This window comes from Sminthopsis crassicaudata, chromosome 6 (genome assembly GCF_048593235.1).
Source record: "Sminthopsis crassicaudata isolate SCR6 chromosome 6, ASM4859323v1, whole genome shotgun sequence".
NCBI classification, from domain to species: domain Eukaryota; kingdom Metazoa; phylum Chordata; class Mammalia; order Dasyuromorphia; family Dasyuridae; genus Sminthopsis; species Sminthopsis crassicaudata.
In genome coordinates, this window is record NC_133622.1 from 53,759,228 (window position 1) to 53,774,604 (window position 15,377).

A 15,377-nucleotide genomic window follows, 5' to 3' on the forward strand; every position below is an offset into this window, starting at 1 on the left:
TACATATATTGATTATATGACTTTGTACAAAGCATTTGTCCTCTCAGTGGTCTGACAACTCTCTAAAGTTCTGAGTTGCAGAGAAAATGACAATTTTCATTGGTAGCAGTTCTTACAAAGAAAGTGTCAACCTGCAGTTATGGAGGGAGTTTCTATATTTAGGAGTTCCCTATGTCAATGAAGTCACAAATCCATTCCTTGTACGTTGTCCTATTCTCCATGTCTGCCATAATACTTCTCAATCTACTTGCTGTATTTGACATGTGCATTTTCCTCCTCAATGCTCTCTTTTCTGGATTTCATATCAATTTTGATTGTTTTTCTATCTGTCCAAAATTTACTTCCCAGTCTCCTTTACCAGCTCACCACATTTGTCTCTCTCCTAATGATGAGTATTTTCCAAATCTCTCTCCTAGAATCTTTTGTCTTCTTTTGCTGTTTTCTCTCTCAGGGATCTTAGCAGTCCTTGTGGATCTGATTTTTAGTTTCCAGAGATATCTCTTAGTTGTATACATCTAAGTTTGTTTCTCCCTTCATTTCAGTCCTACATTAACAACTACCTATTGGTCAGTTCTAACTCTAATTCCAATTTCAAACCTAATTTGGTTTCTATCCCTAATTCCAATTCTAATCCTAATACTAACTCTCAAATCTCAAATCTTTTTTTTCTAATTCTGATTTTATTTCCACTTTGGAATATTCTAGAGGCATCTTAAATTAGACATATCGCAAATGGAAGTCTTTATCTTTCCCAAAAAAATCCTAAATCTCCTCAAAATTTCCCTATTTAGGGTATTACTTTTTCTGAGTCTCCAGGAGTCATATCCAATGACATATCTTTCCATTTATTTTTAGTTTCTCACCTCTTCACACAGGCAATATTATCATCCAGCTTCTCATTAACTCTTTCCAAGATAATTTCAATTGTTTTCTAAGAAGTTCCCCTCACTGAAGCCTCTCCCACCTTGAGTCCATCTCCTATGTAGCTAAAAAGGTGATATTACTTAAGCAAAGATCTTATTGTGTTATTTCTCTATTCAATGAATACCATTGTTGTTCTTGAGTCATTTCCAGTCAAACCTACCTCTTCATAACTCCATTTCTGGTTTTCTTGGCAGAGTTACAAGAAGGGTTTGCTATTTCCTTCTCCAACTCATTTTGTAGTTGAGGAAATTGAAGCAGAATTAAATTGCTTGTCCAGAGTCATATACCCAGTAAGTGTCTGAAATCAGATTTGAACTCAAGAAGACATATCTTCCTGACTCCAGTCTCTGCAGTCTACCCACTGTGCTATCTAGTTTCCCTTTCAATAAATTCTAGTAGCTCCCTATTGTATTTAGGATAAAAAAAAACATAACTTCTGTGTTTGGACTTTTAAGCCTTTTAACCTATTCCCAAACTATCTTTCTAGCTTTAATACATTCCCCCGCTACCAAATTATAATTCAACCAAACCAACCTCCCTCTAATCCTTATAATTGCACTCTTCCTTCTTCATTCCTTTGCAGCTGGCTCTCTGTCCTGCCTAAAATGCACTTTCTCCTCACATCTACCTCTTGGACTCCTTTTCTTCCTTCAAGATGAAGCTCAAGACCCACCTACTCCATGAATCTTTTCCTGATGTTCCTACAAGTTTCAAAATCGTTGCCTAATTCCTTTGATAGAGGTAGTTTTCTCACCAAGAGCTTGCTGTACCAGTGAAATCATGGGTCTAAAGTCCTCCCCCCCAAAAAAAACCTAAAATAAAGCATAGCATTACAAAATCAACTCACTTGTAAACAAATCTTAAATTTGTTTCACTATAGTTAATTCAGTTATAATTCGTTCTGTGTAATGCTGGAAACTTATTGAGAGAGGAAACTATTGTTATATTTAAGATAACATAAAAAACTCATAAATCAGTGATGCTAAGAAAGGCAATGTTGCATTATATATATATAAACTTATATTTATATATACAGAGAGAAAGAGGGGTGGAGGAAAGGGGAGAGAGGGAGAGAGAGCCTGTTTTGGAGTCAGGAAGGCTTGGGTTTAATCCCTGCCTCTGATATATTAAACCTGTCATCCTGGGCATGTCACTGACTTCTAATTGCTTCTAGGAAACTTCCAAAGGCTATTAATAACAAGAGAATTACTGATTTACATACCAAGAGTTCTTTATTGTTAGTGAAATTATAGGTTTCTTCCACAGCATCACAGGATTTGGGAGTTAGAAGGGACTCTAGAAGCTGCCTAATTCAATTTATACAGAGGAAGGAAGACCCCTATAATACACTGGAAAAATGGTAGTCCAGGCTCTGCTTGCAAATTTCCAAGGAGGGACAACCTCAATTTTTTTCCTTTCCCTCCACTCCCCTCTTTCACAAAAGATTATAGTCCTAAATGCTACTCTCATTTGTACACTTTGTTAACCTATAGGAAAAGACAAGGATAATAGAAACAGTGGCAAACAGAAATGGGAAACTCAAAGTATGAAAATGAAAATATTCTGCCAGTAGAACATTTTTAAATGGTAGGAAATTGTAAGTATTATATAAGTTAAATTGCAAGAAAAGAAAGTTTTCTCTGTTTCCACCAACAGTCACAAATTAATGACATTTACATTCATGATATATCAGTTTGCTCCCATTTCCCTGACTAAGTAATTTTCATTTTCTGTGATAGCCTGCAGATCACCATATCAAAAGCTACAGGTTCTAGGGGAACCAGATGATACATGATATTATCAAGATGGAAAATCCTAAATAGTGTGAGAAAGCTACTAATTGATACTAAATTGGTTTATTGTACCAGTCTGGGAAGTGGGGAAGGGAGATATTCATCTTAATCCTACTTGTGTCATATAGAAGGGAGGCAAATCACTTACCTATACATCATGTACTGATGATGCTGGTGATAATAGAGATAAGAGGACCTTCTGTGTCGATGTTCCCTTGATCAGTGGTTCACAGGCTAATGTATTAACTAGAGGGAGAGTTAGGGTTTTATGGGTTGTGAGAAAATGCAAAGAGCAATTAAGATGGAACTTGTCTGACAGGTGTGGATGACAGCAGTTATTCTCTCTGGTATCAAGGAAGGAATGAAAAAATTTCCTTGAGTTGTTTATTTAGGAAAAAACAAAAGCCCAAACTTGGATTGGGCACCTTAGAGGTACACCCAAAATGAACCACCACAGATTGGTGAATCAGAATTCTGACTCAGGTTTTAACCCATTCTCTTATAAGGTACAACTCCTCCTTAGCTGAAACAAATTGTAACCAATTCTAGAACTCTTTGACAGATGATTTCCACATTAATCTGAAAATAAAAAGCTCTAAGATTCTCTCAGTAGTTGTATTTAGAACTGAGTTTCATAGATTAGAGCACAAGAAATCTCAGGTCTATCCAGTAATACAAGTTAACCAAAACTGGAGCTTTTTTAAGTTAGTTGGAAAAATGGGTGGTGACTTCAAGTATTGCTACAGAGTAGAGCAAATGAAATTTTTCTATGTGATGTGGGACATTGAAAAACAATTGCTTACGGGGGTGTTTAGTCTTACTGACAACAGAGATCTGGATAATTAGCAAGCATATCTATTCTCTCTGATGTCTGGAATTCTCAGTTTACATAGTTCCTCTTTTTACGTCTTTGACAATGTTCACATCTTCCCTACTGGGAGTTGGGGAAACAAGGAAGGTTTGATGTAAGAATGATGACAAAGTTGAAGATTGAGAATCCAGTGTTCCTCCTGGAATGGGTGGGATTTCATTTTTACTTCTGACATGTCCTAGTACTGTGAATATAAAATAGTCATGACTCAGATTTTTTTCTTTATAAAAAATGAGGATTACTATATTTACAACACTGACCTTACAAGATCATTTATAAGGAAAGTACTTTGTGAACTATTGTTCACCTTATGACACCTTATGGCACCTTAAGGAGTCAGATAATTTTGCTCTGCTGCCCATTCCAACTAACTATTCTTTTACTTTTTTAGGTTCAAAGAAATTGAAAGTGGGGAAATAAGAGGGGAGAAAAGGAAGGAAGGAAGGAAGAAAGGAAAGAAAGAAGGAAGGAAGGAAGGAAGGAAGGAAGGAAGGAAGGAAGGAAGGAAGGAAGGAAGGAAGGAAGGAAGGAAGGAAGGAAGGAAGGAAGGAAGGAAGGAAGGAAAGAAGGAAGGAAGGAAGGAAGGAAGGAAGGAAGGAAGGAAGGAAGGAAGGAAGGAAGGAAGGAAGAGGGAGGGAGGGAAGAAATAAGGAAGAAAGGAAGGGAAGAAATGGGGGAGGAAACAAAGAGAGGGAAGGGTGAAAAAAGGTAAGAAGAGCAGAAAGAAGAAGGAAGGATGGAAGGATAGAAGAAAGAAATGAGAGAGGGAAAGATGAGAAAATGAAGAAAGAAGAAAAAAGGAAGATAGTTATATACATATAAGCAAGTATTTATTAAGAGCCTACTATGCTTCAGGTATTGTGCCAAGTGCTTTACAAATTTCTCATTATATCATTATAACAATACTGGGAGGCTGGTGCTATTGTTATCTAAATTTTATAGTTGAGAAAACTGACATAAATAGAATTAAGTGACTTGTTTGAGGTCACATAGCTAGTAAATGTCTGATTTAAGGTTTAAACTCATTTCTTCTTGATTGTAGGTCCAGTGTTCTTTCTACCTTGTTATCTCATATAGAATCAAGAGAGTCTCCAGGAGCTCACATGCTAATGGGAGGAGAAAAAACATATGTAGGAGGTGTAAAATAACTTGGGAAACTATATCAGATCACTTCAGATAGAAGGGTCTTCCCTATTTCCAAACCTCTACTACTGAGTCATGAATATGTATAAGAGGATATTTCTTCCTCCTGCTTCCCCAGTTATATGTACTAGAATCCATCTGTTGTCATTAGAATGATAGATAAATAAATAATTCCATAATTTAAAAAAACCTGTTCCAAATCTAGCCATATTAGGTTGCCAGAAATTAGGGAAAAAACAACAAAGAATAGTGAAAGAATGGGAATGAGAGAAGAGATCAGAATTCCAAGAACATGAGGAAATTTTTCAATGGTAATATGAAGGAAGGAAAAAGAATAATAGAACAGATATCATAAGAAGGCAGAAAACATGGAAATTATAAAATAGAGGGTTATCCCAATGGAAATAACTGTCTTGGGGCAGCTAGTTGGTGTAGTATATAGAGTACCAGCCCTGATGTTAAGAGGACCTGAGTTCAAATCTGACCTTATACACTTTCTAGCTGTGGGTCCCTGGCAAGTCACTTACTCCCAATTGCCTCAAGAAACAAAAAACAGAAATAACTGTCCTGATTGCTCACAAGAGCAAAAAAGAAGGGAGAAATTGGACATCAAAGAAGAAAGAAGTTGTCATTGATGAGCAGAAAGGCTATCTTATAATCATAGATTGGAAAAAAGAAATGGCTGCCATCAGAGGAATGTGAAATGATGAGAAAATGGAGTTTGTTGTGAAAATCCTCCATTTTTTTTCCTGTGAAGTGTGAGGCATGATACTCAAGTGAGAAGATGGGGGAAGAGATAGAATTTGCTATTGTTGAGTCATTTCAGGCATTTCTGAGTCTTCATGACCCTATTTGAAGTTTTCTTGGCTGAGATATGGTTTGCCATTTCCTTCTCTATCTCCTTTTACAAATGAGCAAACTGAGGCAAACAAGGTCAAATGGCTTGCCCACAATCACACAGCTTTAGATATATTCTAAAACCATATTTGAACTCTGGGAAATGAGTCTTTCTGACTCCAGACCCAGCACTCTATTCACTGTGTCACCTAGCTGCCCAAGAGGTGGCTTAGGATGAGAAGATATGAAAACACCTATGGAGAAGAGGTTAGAAAATAATTTTAAGAAAAGCAGTGAGGACCCATTAGGAATTAGGATCTATCTGTCATGGACCCAGTCACCATGATTTTATGATTGCTTATAATGCTGTTCAATGGCACTTAAGTGATGAATATAAAACACCCTTTCTTAACCAATGACATTTCACTTTACAATACTGGGGCACTGGGATTAGGCAGAGATAGAATTTGTAGGAAAGACAGCAACTTGAAGTTTACCCTAATTTAGGCAGGGTCAGAAATCTGTAAATTACCATTAAATTAGCACCATATTACACAATTCTTTACTCCCTTTAATTTGACTTCCTTCTTTTTCCTCCTACTGGCACTGAACTTCAAGTTCAATAGTCATTTTCCTCTTACCAGGTCGAATTTTCTTTTCTCAAATCTTATTCTTCCTGGCTATTCAAATGCATTTGGAACTCTCTCCCATTTTCTCTGTTATTCTTTCATGATTTTATATTATTCCTTCCTGGTTTTATGATGTTAAGATACCATATTTTCTTCCATTAATCCAAATGATTTCTCTCACCAACTTCTCTTTTCTTCCCCACTTTTTGACTCAGGCTTCAGACTTTGTTTTCTCACCCTCTGTATCCATTACATGAAAATAGCCAATTTTGTGAGAACAGATTCAAAATTAGAAGGGATCTTCGAGACCATCTTATCTGGAATTGAAAACAAGAGAAGGAGAACAACTTGTCTTATTACTCAGGTGATCAGGATTTCAAGAGTCAAATTAACAAAACCAGGATTCAAAGACAGATCCTCTGATACCAAAACCAAGACTCTTTCTACATTGTTACAACCCCCAGCTGTTGATGGATGACTTCCAAAGCCACACCTCAACTTTCCAGACAAATATGGAATGTCTGTATTTGAATGTAACACCATTTGAAATTAAGGAACTCAAGGGCTGCCTCAAAAAAAAAAAATTTAAAAAAAACATTCTTCATTACCATCAGGAACTACAATTTCATTTGTTTTCAGACTTAAAAACTTGAAATGATTTCAAAAATTACTTCCCTTTGATCCTCCATATCATTATATCTAATTGACTGTTCATTGTTTTTTCTTGTAAGTTTGAATCTTCGTCTCCAAGCTATAGATACCCATCTAGTCCAAGCCATTTCTAAATTATTCCTATTGTATTAGCCTCAAAGATAAACATAAAAAAACACTTCCCATAAAATCTTCTATTTGTGAGATTACTTTTCATTGTTTGTGATAAGGATATGTGACTATGGCAGCATTTGTGATCCTGTGTGTCTGTGTTAATCATCAGGTAGTGGTTGAATTAGATTATAACAGATAAACAAGAGCAACAACAATCATGCATAAAGACAAAATGCCTCAACAACCTAGATTGAACAGTAGAAATTTCTTTAAGAAATAGCTAGAAGGGTTATTTTTACCTTCTGAATCCAATTCTTCCTTTGCAACCACAACAACAACAAAAAATTCAGTTCTGCACACATATATTGTATCTAGGATATACTATAAATATTTAATATGTATGGGAATGCTTGCCATCTAGGGGAGGGGGTGGAGGGAAAGAGGATAAAATTCGGAACAGAAGGGAGTGCAAGGGGTAATGTAAAAAATTACGCATGCATATGTACTGTCAAAAAATGTTATAATTATAAAATTAAAAAAAGAAAGAAAAGAAATAGCTGGAGGCAGAGCAGAGCTAAAATGGCAGAGAGCAGATAGACCATTGCTTGAGCTCTCCTATATGCCTCAGAATCAATGCTAGATCAAGCCTCTGAATGGATTTTGTAATGACAGAATTCATAAATATTCAAACTATAATAATTTTTCAATTTAAGATATCTTGGAAGGACTTCTCAATTAGACAAGGAAAATGTGTTCCAGCTCAAGTGAGGTGCAAGGAGACCTACCATGGGGAGGCCCAACACAGGGAATCTAGTGAAAGGCTCTTAGCCAAAATATAACGGCATTGGCTACACTTTCCTGGTTCAGAAGGCCAGTAGATTAGCAGACCATCTGGGAGACCTCCAATGCAATTATAGAAAGTAAATTGTGAGCCCCCGACCCCATCATAATAAACTGGGCCCACCCAGAGCAGTGGGAAAGCCTGCAGTACCACCAGCCCCGGGGCAGTCAGTGACAAGTCTCTGTCACCCTGCAGAGGAAGCTTAGGACAATTTTCCTCATGCTCTAGGAGTAGAGCTCAACTTTTAAAAATGAACAAGAAAGCAAAAAGAGCTCTGACTATAGAAATCTACTATGGAGACAGGGAAGATCAGAATCAAACCAAGAAGAGGATAACAAATGCAAAATTTGTTCAGGAAAAGCCTCAAAGGGGGATATAAACTTATCTTCAGTTCAGAAAACTCTCTTGGATAAGATCTTGAAAGAGAAGTAGAAAAAATGGGGGAAAGTAATGAGATTTATGCAGGAGAGTTATGAAAATTTTGGAGGGGGAAAGCCAACACCTTAGAAACGGAAGCACAGAAATTGATATGTCAATTTCTTATGAAAAAGAAAACAACTCCTTGAAAAACAGAATTGGAAAAATGGAAAACATCTACTGAATGAAACAACTCCTCTAAAAGTACAATTAGCCAAATGCAAAGGAGGTAGAAAAGCTAACTGAAGAAAATAATACACTAAAAATTAGAACTGGACAAATGGAAGTGAATGACTCAAGGTATTAAGAATCAATCAAACAAAATTTAAAAAAATAAAAAATAGAAGAAAATGTAAAATACATGATTGAAAAAACAATAGACCTGGAAAATAGATCCAAGAGAAACAATCTAATAATTATTGAACTACCTGAAAATTATTATGAAAAAAGAGCTTGGATAACATCTTTGAAAAAATCATCAAGGAAAACTGCCCTGATATCCTAGAAACAGAGGGTAAAATATTCATTGAAATAATACATCAATCACTTCCTGAAAGAAACACCAAAATGAAAACTCCAAAGAATATTGTAGCTAAATTCCAGAATTATCAGATAAAGAAGAAAAATACTATAAGCAGCCAGAAAGTGAAAAAAATCAAATATCAAGAAGTCATAATTAGGATTATCCAAGACCTACCAGCTTTCATATTAAAGGACTGAAGGGCCTGGAATATAATATTCCAGAAGGTAAAGGAGCTTGGACTACAACCAAGAATCAATTACCAAGCAAAATTAAGCATTATTTTTCAAGGAAAAAGATGGACATTTGATGAAATGAGGAATTTTCAATCTTTTCTGATGAAAAGATCAGAGCTGAATTGAAAATTTAGTCTTCAAATACAAGATTCAGGAGAAGCATAAAAAGGTAATTGGAAGGAAAAAAAACTCTTTTAAAGGTTAAAATGTATGGATCCCTACATGAGAAAATGATACAGGTAACTCTTGAGAACTGTGTCTTTAGGGACAGCTAAATGGCAAAGTAGTTAGAGTACTGACCCTGAAGCCAGAAGGACCTGAGGATATAAGTTGACTTTAATGTGATGATATAAAAAAGAAATTTAGAGGTAAAAAAGGTATTGTCCCAGGAGAAGAGGAAAAGGGAGGTAAAATGGGGGTAAATAATGTCACATAAAGATGCACTAAAGACCTATTATAGTTGAGGGAATAAGCATTGTTTGAACCTTATTTCATTGAAGTTGTTTTGAAGAGGGAATAACATACATAGAAATGTATCTCACCCTATATATAGTTTAGTAGGAAGGAAAAGGAGAAAGGAAAGGGGGAGGTTAATAGAAGGAAGGGCAGAAGGAGAAGGAGAAAGGAATAAGAAAGGGGAGGGGCTGAAAAAGGGAGGGCAGGTTAAGGGAGATGGTGGTCAGAAGAAAGAGGTAGATCAAGGTATCATCAAGTGAGAGAGAACACATTACAAGCTCATAAAATCATATTTAAAGTTGAGATTTTTGACTAATGGAGCCAATTTATTGAGGTTCATAATGGCTGGAGAATAGAATAGACTTGCTATTTAAAGAACTAGGAAGGTGAAGTGGAGCAGAGAAGCCCACATTGGCAGGAGGAATTAATTCAGAGACAAGTGATCTGTTGTTTGCTCTGATGACCAGAAAAGTTCAAACTCTGAGTCAATTTGACCCTTCCTCCTCCTTAGCAACATATACCCAATTACTCATATATTCTGTTGTTGCCTTTAAAATGTTTCTTGTATCTGTCATTTCCTCATTATCACTGCTACTCCAGGACTTCTTCAGTTTATATCTGGATTATGAAAATTGGTCTTTAATTGGTTTCTGTTCCCTGCACACACTGCCATCAGATTCATCTTCCTGGACATATACATTTTATCCTATAAATCTCCTGTTTAAAAATAGTTCCCCAATGCTTATGAAAAAAAAGGCCAGACTCCTTTGCCTGATATCAAAGACTCTTCCCAATCTGGTCACTCTGACTACTTAGTCTATTTCACAATATTATATCTCTATTTTAGCCTGGTCAGTTTTAGATTTTTTTTTCACCTATACACAGAGTGAGCTGTTCCCTACCTTTATATCTTTGTTCCCATTACTAAACCATTGATTACTAAAACTTCTATTTTGAGACCATCCTTCTTCATTTCAGCCAACTTTCACCTTGCTGTTGCTTCTTCAAACTAAAGAGATCAAACCCTGAAACTCAGTTTAAAACTCCCAACCTGAATATGTTTGTTTCTTCCACCTCCCTGACCACTATTCCTCATTTTACCCAGAAGACAATGTAAGCTTGGGCCCTCCATGAAGACAGGAACTTAGCAGAGTGCTTAACATGTAGTAGATGCTCAGTATATGTGTCTTGATTTATTCATTCATCTAAATGCTAGCCTATTCTTCAGGGGTCAACTGAATGGCCAGTTCCTTCACAAATCTTCCCAGAATTCTATCCATTTCAATTGCTTGCTCTTCTTCACTGATCCTATTGCATTTAATTATACTCAGCTTTTAAGTACTTTTTAGTTATTCCCTCCTCCCCAGTGATATTGTAAATTCCCAGAGAACTCAGGTTTCTGACTTATACTGTTCTATATTCCCAAGAATACTAATCATATAGCAAGGGTATGATAAATGTACAGTTTAGTGGAAGAACTCTGGACCTGAGGTCAAGAGACCTGGGTTTGAATTTTGATTCTGCTGCTCATTGCCTATGCAACCATTAGTGAGTCACTTCCAGTCTCTGGACCTTAATTTCCTTATCTGCAAAATTTAGGAATTGGTCTAGATGGTATCTAAGGTTCCTTTTGGCTCCAACATTGTGTAAAAATGAACTTTTCTAACTAAATTGAAAGCTAAATTTGTATCAAATGGAATTAGAAAGAATGATAATTTACTGAGGACTGAGGAAAGGAAGAAATGAGATTAATTTTGGAATGCTTTTAGTAGCTAGACAGAGACTTTCTTTAGCCTTTCATTTGAACAAAATTAGCTTATTGTTTTTATTGCATGTGCCTTTAATTGCCTTACTCGATGCAGTTTTTACCATCCTATAATTTCGTTGAAGTAATAAAAATCAGTTGTGATATATATATATATATACATATATATATATGTATATATATAAAAAACTTAAATTTATATAGTACTTTAAATCCTGTGAAGGATTTAACTTATAAGTCAAATAAAGTTGGTATTATATTATTTATCTTATTTTTATAGAGGAAGAAACTGAGACTCAGAGGTCTTAAATAATTTAGTCGGGTCACACAACTAATAAATATATTATATGAACAAAGATTTCTCTTGACTTCAAGTCCAACACTCTTGTCACTGTACCAAAAATGGATTTTATTGACACTGGAGTTGGATTCAAATCCAAGTTCAGATATTTATTAATCAGAGTAGCCATAGGCAAGTTAAAACTATCAAGAGTCTAAAATTCCTCATCTACAAAATTGGAATAATAATATTCATGATTTTTCTCAAAGAGTTATTGTTAAAATCCTAGAATAATATATTGAAAATACATTTAAACTGTAAGCTGCTAATTATTATTATTATTAGCTATGGCTGCTACTGGAATACCATAGCCACAAGAACAAAAAATAAAAGTGGTTGATAGCTTTCTAGTCCATTCATCTGTTTAAAACTACTCTTCACCCACTTTCACTCCCTATCAACTCAATCATTAGGTATGTACCAAATGCTTATGATATTGAAGATACTGTCCTAAGCCTTAAGTATGTAAAGAGAAAATGAAACATTTCCTCATCTCAATGAATTGTTTGTTCAAAGGAGTGTATGTTCTAAGCAGTTCTTTCGAAATAGATCCTTTCAGTCATCCTCCTGCTCAGGGAACTAGAGCGACTTCATTTTTATTTCTCAATTTAATCCTTTCCTCTTCCAAACTTTCTTATTACCATTAAAGGCATCATCATCATCCCAGTCACCCAAGATAAAAATATGGGTATCATCCCCAACTTCTCACTCTCACTCACCCTACATATCCAAATTGTTGCCAAGTCTTATCATTTTTTCTTTTGCATCTCTTACATCCCCCCTTCTTTCTATTCACACACACTCTACCTTAGTGCAGACCCTTATTGCCTCACATCTGTTTCCTGTCTCAAGTTTTCACCTATTCCCATTCATCATCCACTCAGATGCCAAAATAATGTTCCTAAAGTGTATGTCTACCATGTCATTTCCCTATTTAAAAAATTCTAGTAGTTTCTATTTTCTCTGCAATCAAATATAAATTTCTGTTTGGCTTTTCAATCCATCACACCCTGGTTTACTACATGCGCTATCCTATCTAATGAAACTTGCCTACTGGCTATTCCATCCTTCTTCTTAATTGCTATCTACCTCAATAAAATCTTTTTTCTCCTTATACTTTTCCTCAGGAAATGTAAACTTAAAGATCTTAAAGGATCCTCACCTCAGCTTTCCTTGTCCTAAACTATCATGAAATCCTCCCATTCTTTCCAGCCAATTTTTTTACATCAATTTTTAATCTCCTCTTTCCCTCCTAAGGCAACCATGAGTTGATACAGATACAGCTACTGTATGAATCCCAATAAGTCCATGGGATCCTATCTGGAATTGGGATACTCGTTAGCAATAGCCTAGAGTTGTTCATGCTGCCAGCATTTGAAACCATAGATGTGATCAAGCCTTCCCTACAAAGAAAGGTGAGCTCAATCAAAGGATGAGTTTGGGGATTGAGCAGGAATGGGGGCAATGAAATCACTAGATAAGCTGGGGTCAGAATCCAGAGAAAATTCCAATGATACTTTAGTCCATTTCCACCAGTTTTGGAGAGCTCAAAGCCTCACCTCTATATCCCCCAACTTTACCCCTAACCACTCCCCCTACCACCAGTTAAGGTCAAAAGAATTTTAAATATAACCACGACTGGCCTAGTCTCTAACCTGGAAATGGCTGGAGCCAAACAAATAAAGCAGGCTAGAGATAGCTGTGTCGGAAATCAAATAGCAGTTTAATTAATTTCAGAGTGAGGAAGGCAGGTTTACAATTTCCAAAATATCCCTAGGGAAGGCTTCTCTTGGATAAAGAGTAGAACTTACATACATTAAGAAAAAGCCACAAGTGGGATGGATCATAATACAAACATTCTAAGGTATTGAAAGAGTTCCCACAGCAGGCGTACTAGAGCAGGTATTTTAGGGACAATCGAGATGCCCTTGAATCCTGTGAGAATGCTTCTTAAATCTTAAAGGTTATTGAGCCTTGTGAATATTCAATGGGATATAAAACCAGAGTTAGTATGATGGTAACAAAAGTTCAGTAGCTTCCACTTGGTTCATTGTTAGTATGTCAAGAGATATTGATTTATCACTTTCTAATGCAATAGTTTTCACTCAGAAGCTGGAATCTCTTACAAAATATGGGAGTTCCAACAAATATATCTAGTATAATCATTACATATCTTTCATATTAATTAATATGAGAACCATAAATCCTCTGACAATGACTTATTTATTAAGTCTTGTATTCCAGAACATAAGAAATCTTCATTTTATCCAATTTCATTTGAAAATTTACTGAACTTTTTTTTTTCTTTCAATCAGACTACCAATGAAGTCCGGTCCTAAAACTTCAGGTTTTCAGAGAGAATTTAGAAACTATATGGTCCAATAAGATGAGGAAACTGAGGGACAAAGAGCTGAAGTAACTTCTTCAACATTACATGGCTGGTAAATAAATCAGTGTTTCCACTTCACTCAGCAAAGGGAGTCTGAAGAAAAGTGCATTAAAACCCCACAAAATTAGGCACCGCACAAAGCAGGAAAATGAATAAGAAAGGCAAATGGCCTGTATTAAAGATGCAAACTAGTGGGCTCTGAGACAAGAACTAGGTATAATTTTCAGAAAAGAAACCAGACTGAATATATTGCATGCAAAGGGATTAGACTTGGTGTTCTTTTTCTGGTACATAGGGAACAAAAGCCCTACAAAAGTAGGAACCTCATTGTACACCTAATAAATACTTGATATAGGATCAATGTTTAGCAAAGAGACATTATAAAGATGTTTGAAAAACGTGGATTAAGTAATGTAAAATTCCAAATGTGAAATGAAAAAACAAGGTCTGGAGATATTTATGCCTTCTGCAAAAGAAATCCCCAAGTGCTAAGCATCAAAAAACATAGTGCCCATACTAAACACACACACACACACACACACACACACATTGATTTGCTTGAATAGTTTGAATACTTCAGGAAAGGTGGACCCACTCTGAATCAGAAAGTAACAAGTTAACTCAAATATTAGGAATAAGTTCATAAAATACATAATTAAATTATGATTATGTGGACATTTGAGTTTGTTATAGGCTTATTTAAAAGGGGGGATTAATTCTTTTCCAATTCTCAATCTGTTGATTTATTAAAATTAACCAGATGGATGTTTAAGAGAGAAAAATTAATTGTAGAGAAAAGAATAACAAATAATATAGTTCAGATTCAGTCCAGGAGTGGAAGGCATATGTCAAAGATTAGCCAGTGAAAGAACAAATGATCATGAGAAATCCAAGCATCAGATAAGGGGGAGGTGGGGGTGAATGCAAATAGAGAAACATGGCATCAGGGAGATCTGGTATTAGGGGATATGCAGAAGAGAGTCAGCTGTGTAGTTGATCAGGGACTAGAATTCAGGGATAGCATTCTGATTCCTGGAAGAAAGCAAGTTAGAACACCACTACTAGAAGAGCTAAACAATCTTTCTCAGAACTCAAACATGTGAATCATTTAACAGAAACAATTACTGGAGACAGAGTTTAAAGTGCTTGATCACAAGGAATAATGAAAGGATTCAGTTGTTAGGTCCTGAGTTCAAGATCAAAGCAAAACTAAAAAAATTGACACAGGGTTGAGCCAATGGATTACTGACCTACAGTATTGTATTCTGTCTAAGAAGAGCCTAATAGTCTGAACAGGGCTCAATCCATTTATGTAGGTTAAGGCTTTAAAACAGATGACCCCTTGTTATATATGTTGTGGTAGGAAGTCTTTTTCAACTATATTTTAAGGCCAATGAGATCCTTTTCAATTCTGAAATTTTATAGTTCTTTAAATCTGCAATCGTCCCATT

At 35.7% G+C, this 15,377-nt stretch overlaps 1 protein-coding gene across 1 annotated transcript in view; it reads right to left on the reverse strand.

Moving 5' to 3' along the window:
- LOC141545569 (transmembrane protease serine 11B-like protein) overlaps positions 1–3,135 on the reverse strand; it is a 39,710-nt gene extending 36,575 nt beyond the window's left edge. The window contains exon 1 of the mRNA XM_074272685.1: positions 2,866–3,135. Coding sequence (XP_074128786.1) covers positions 2,866–2,876 — 11 coding nt within the window. The 5' untranslated portion in view covers positions 2,877–3,135. The remainder of the gene's footprint in view (positions 1–2,865) is intronic.
- Between the last annotated feature and the right edge of the window lie 12,242 nt (positions 3,136–15,377).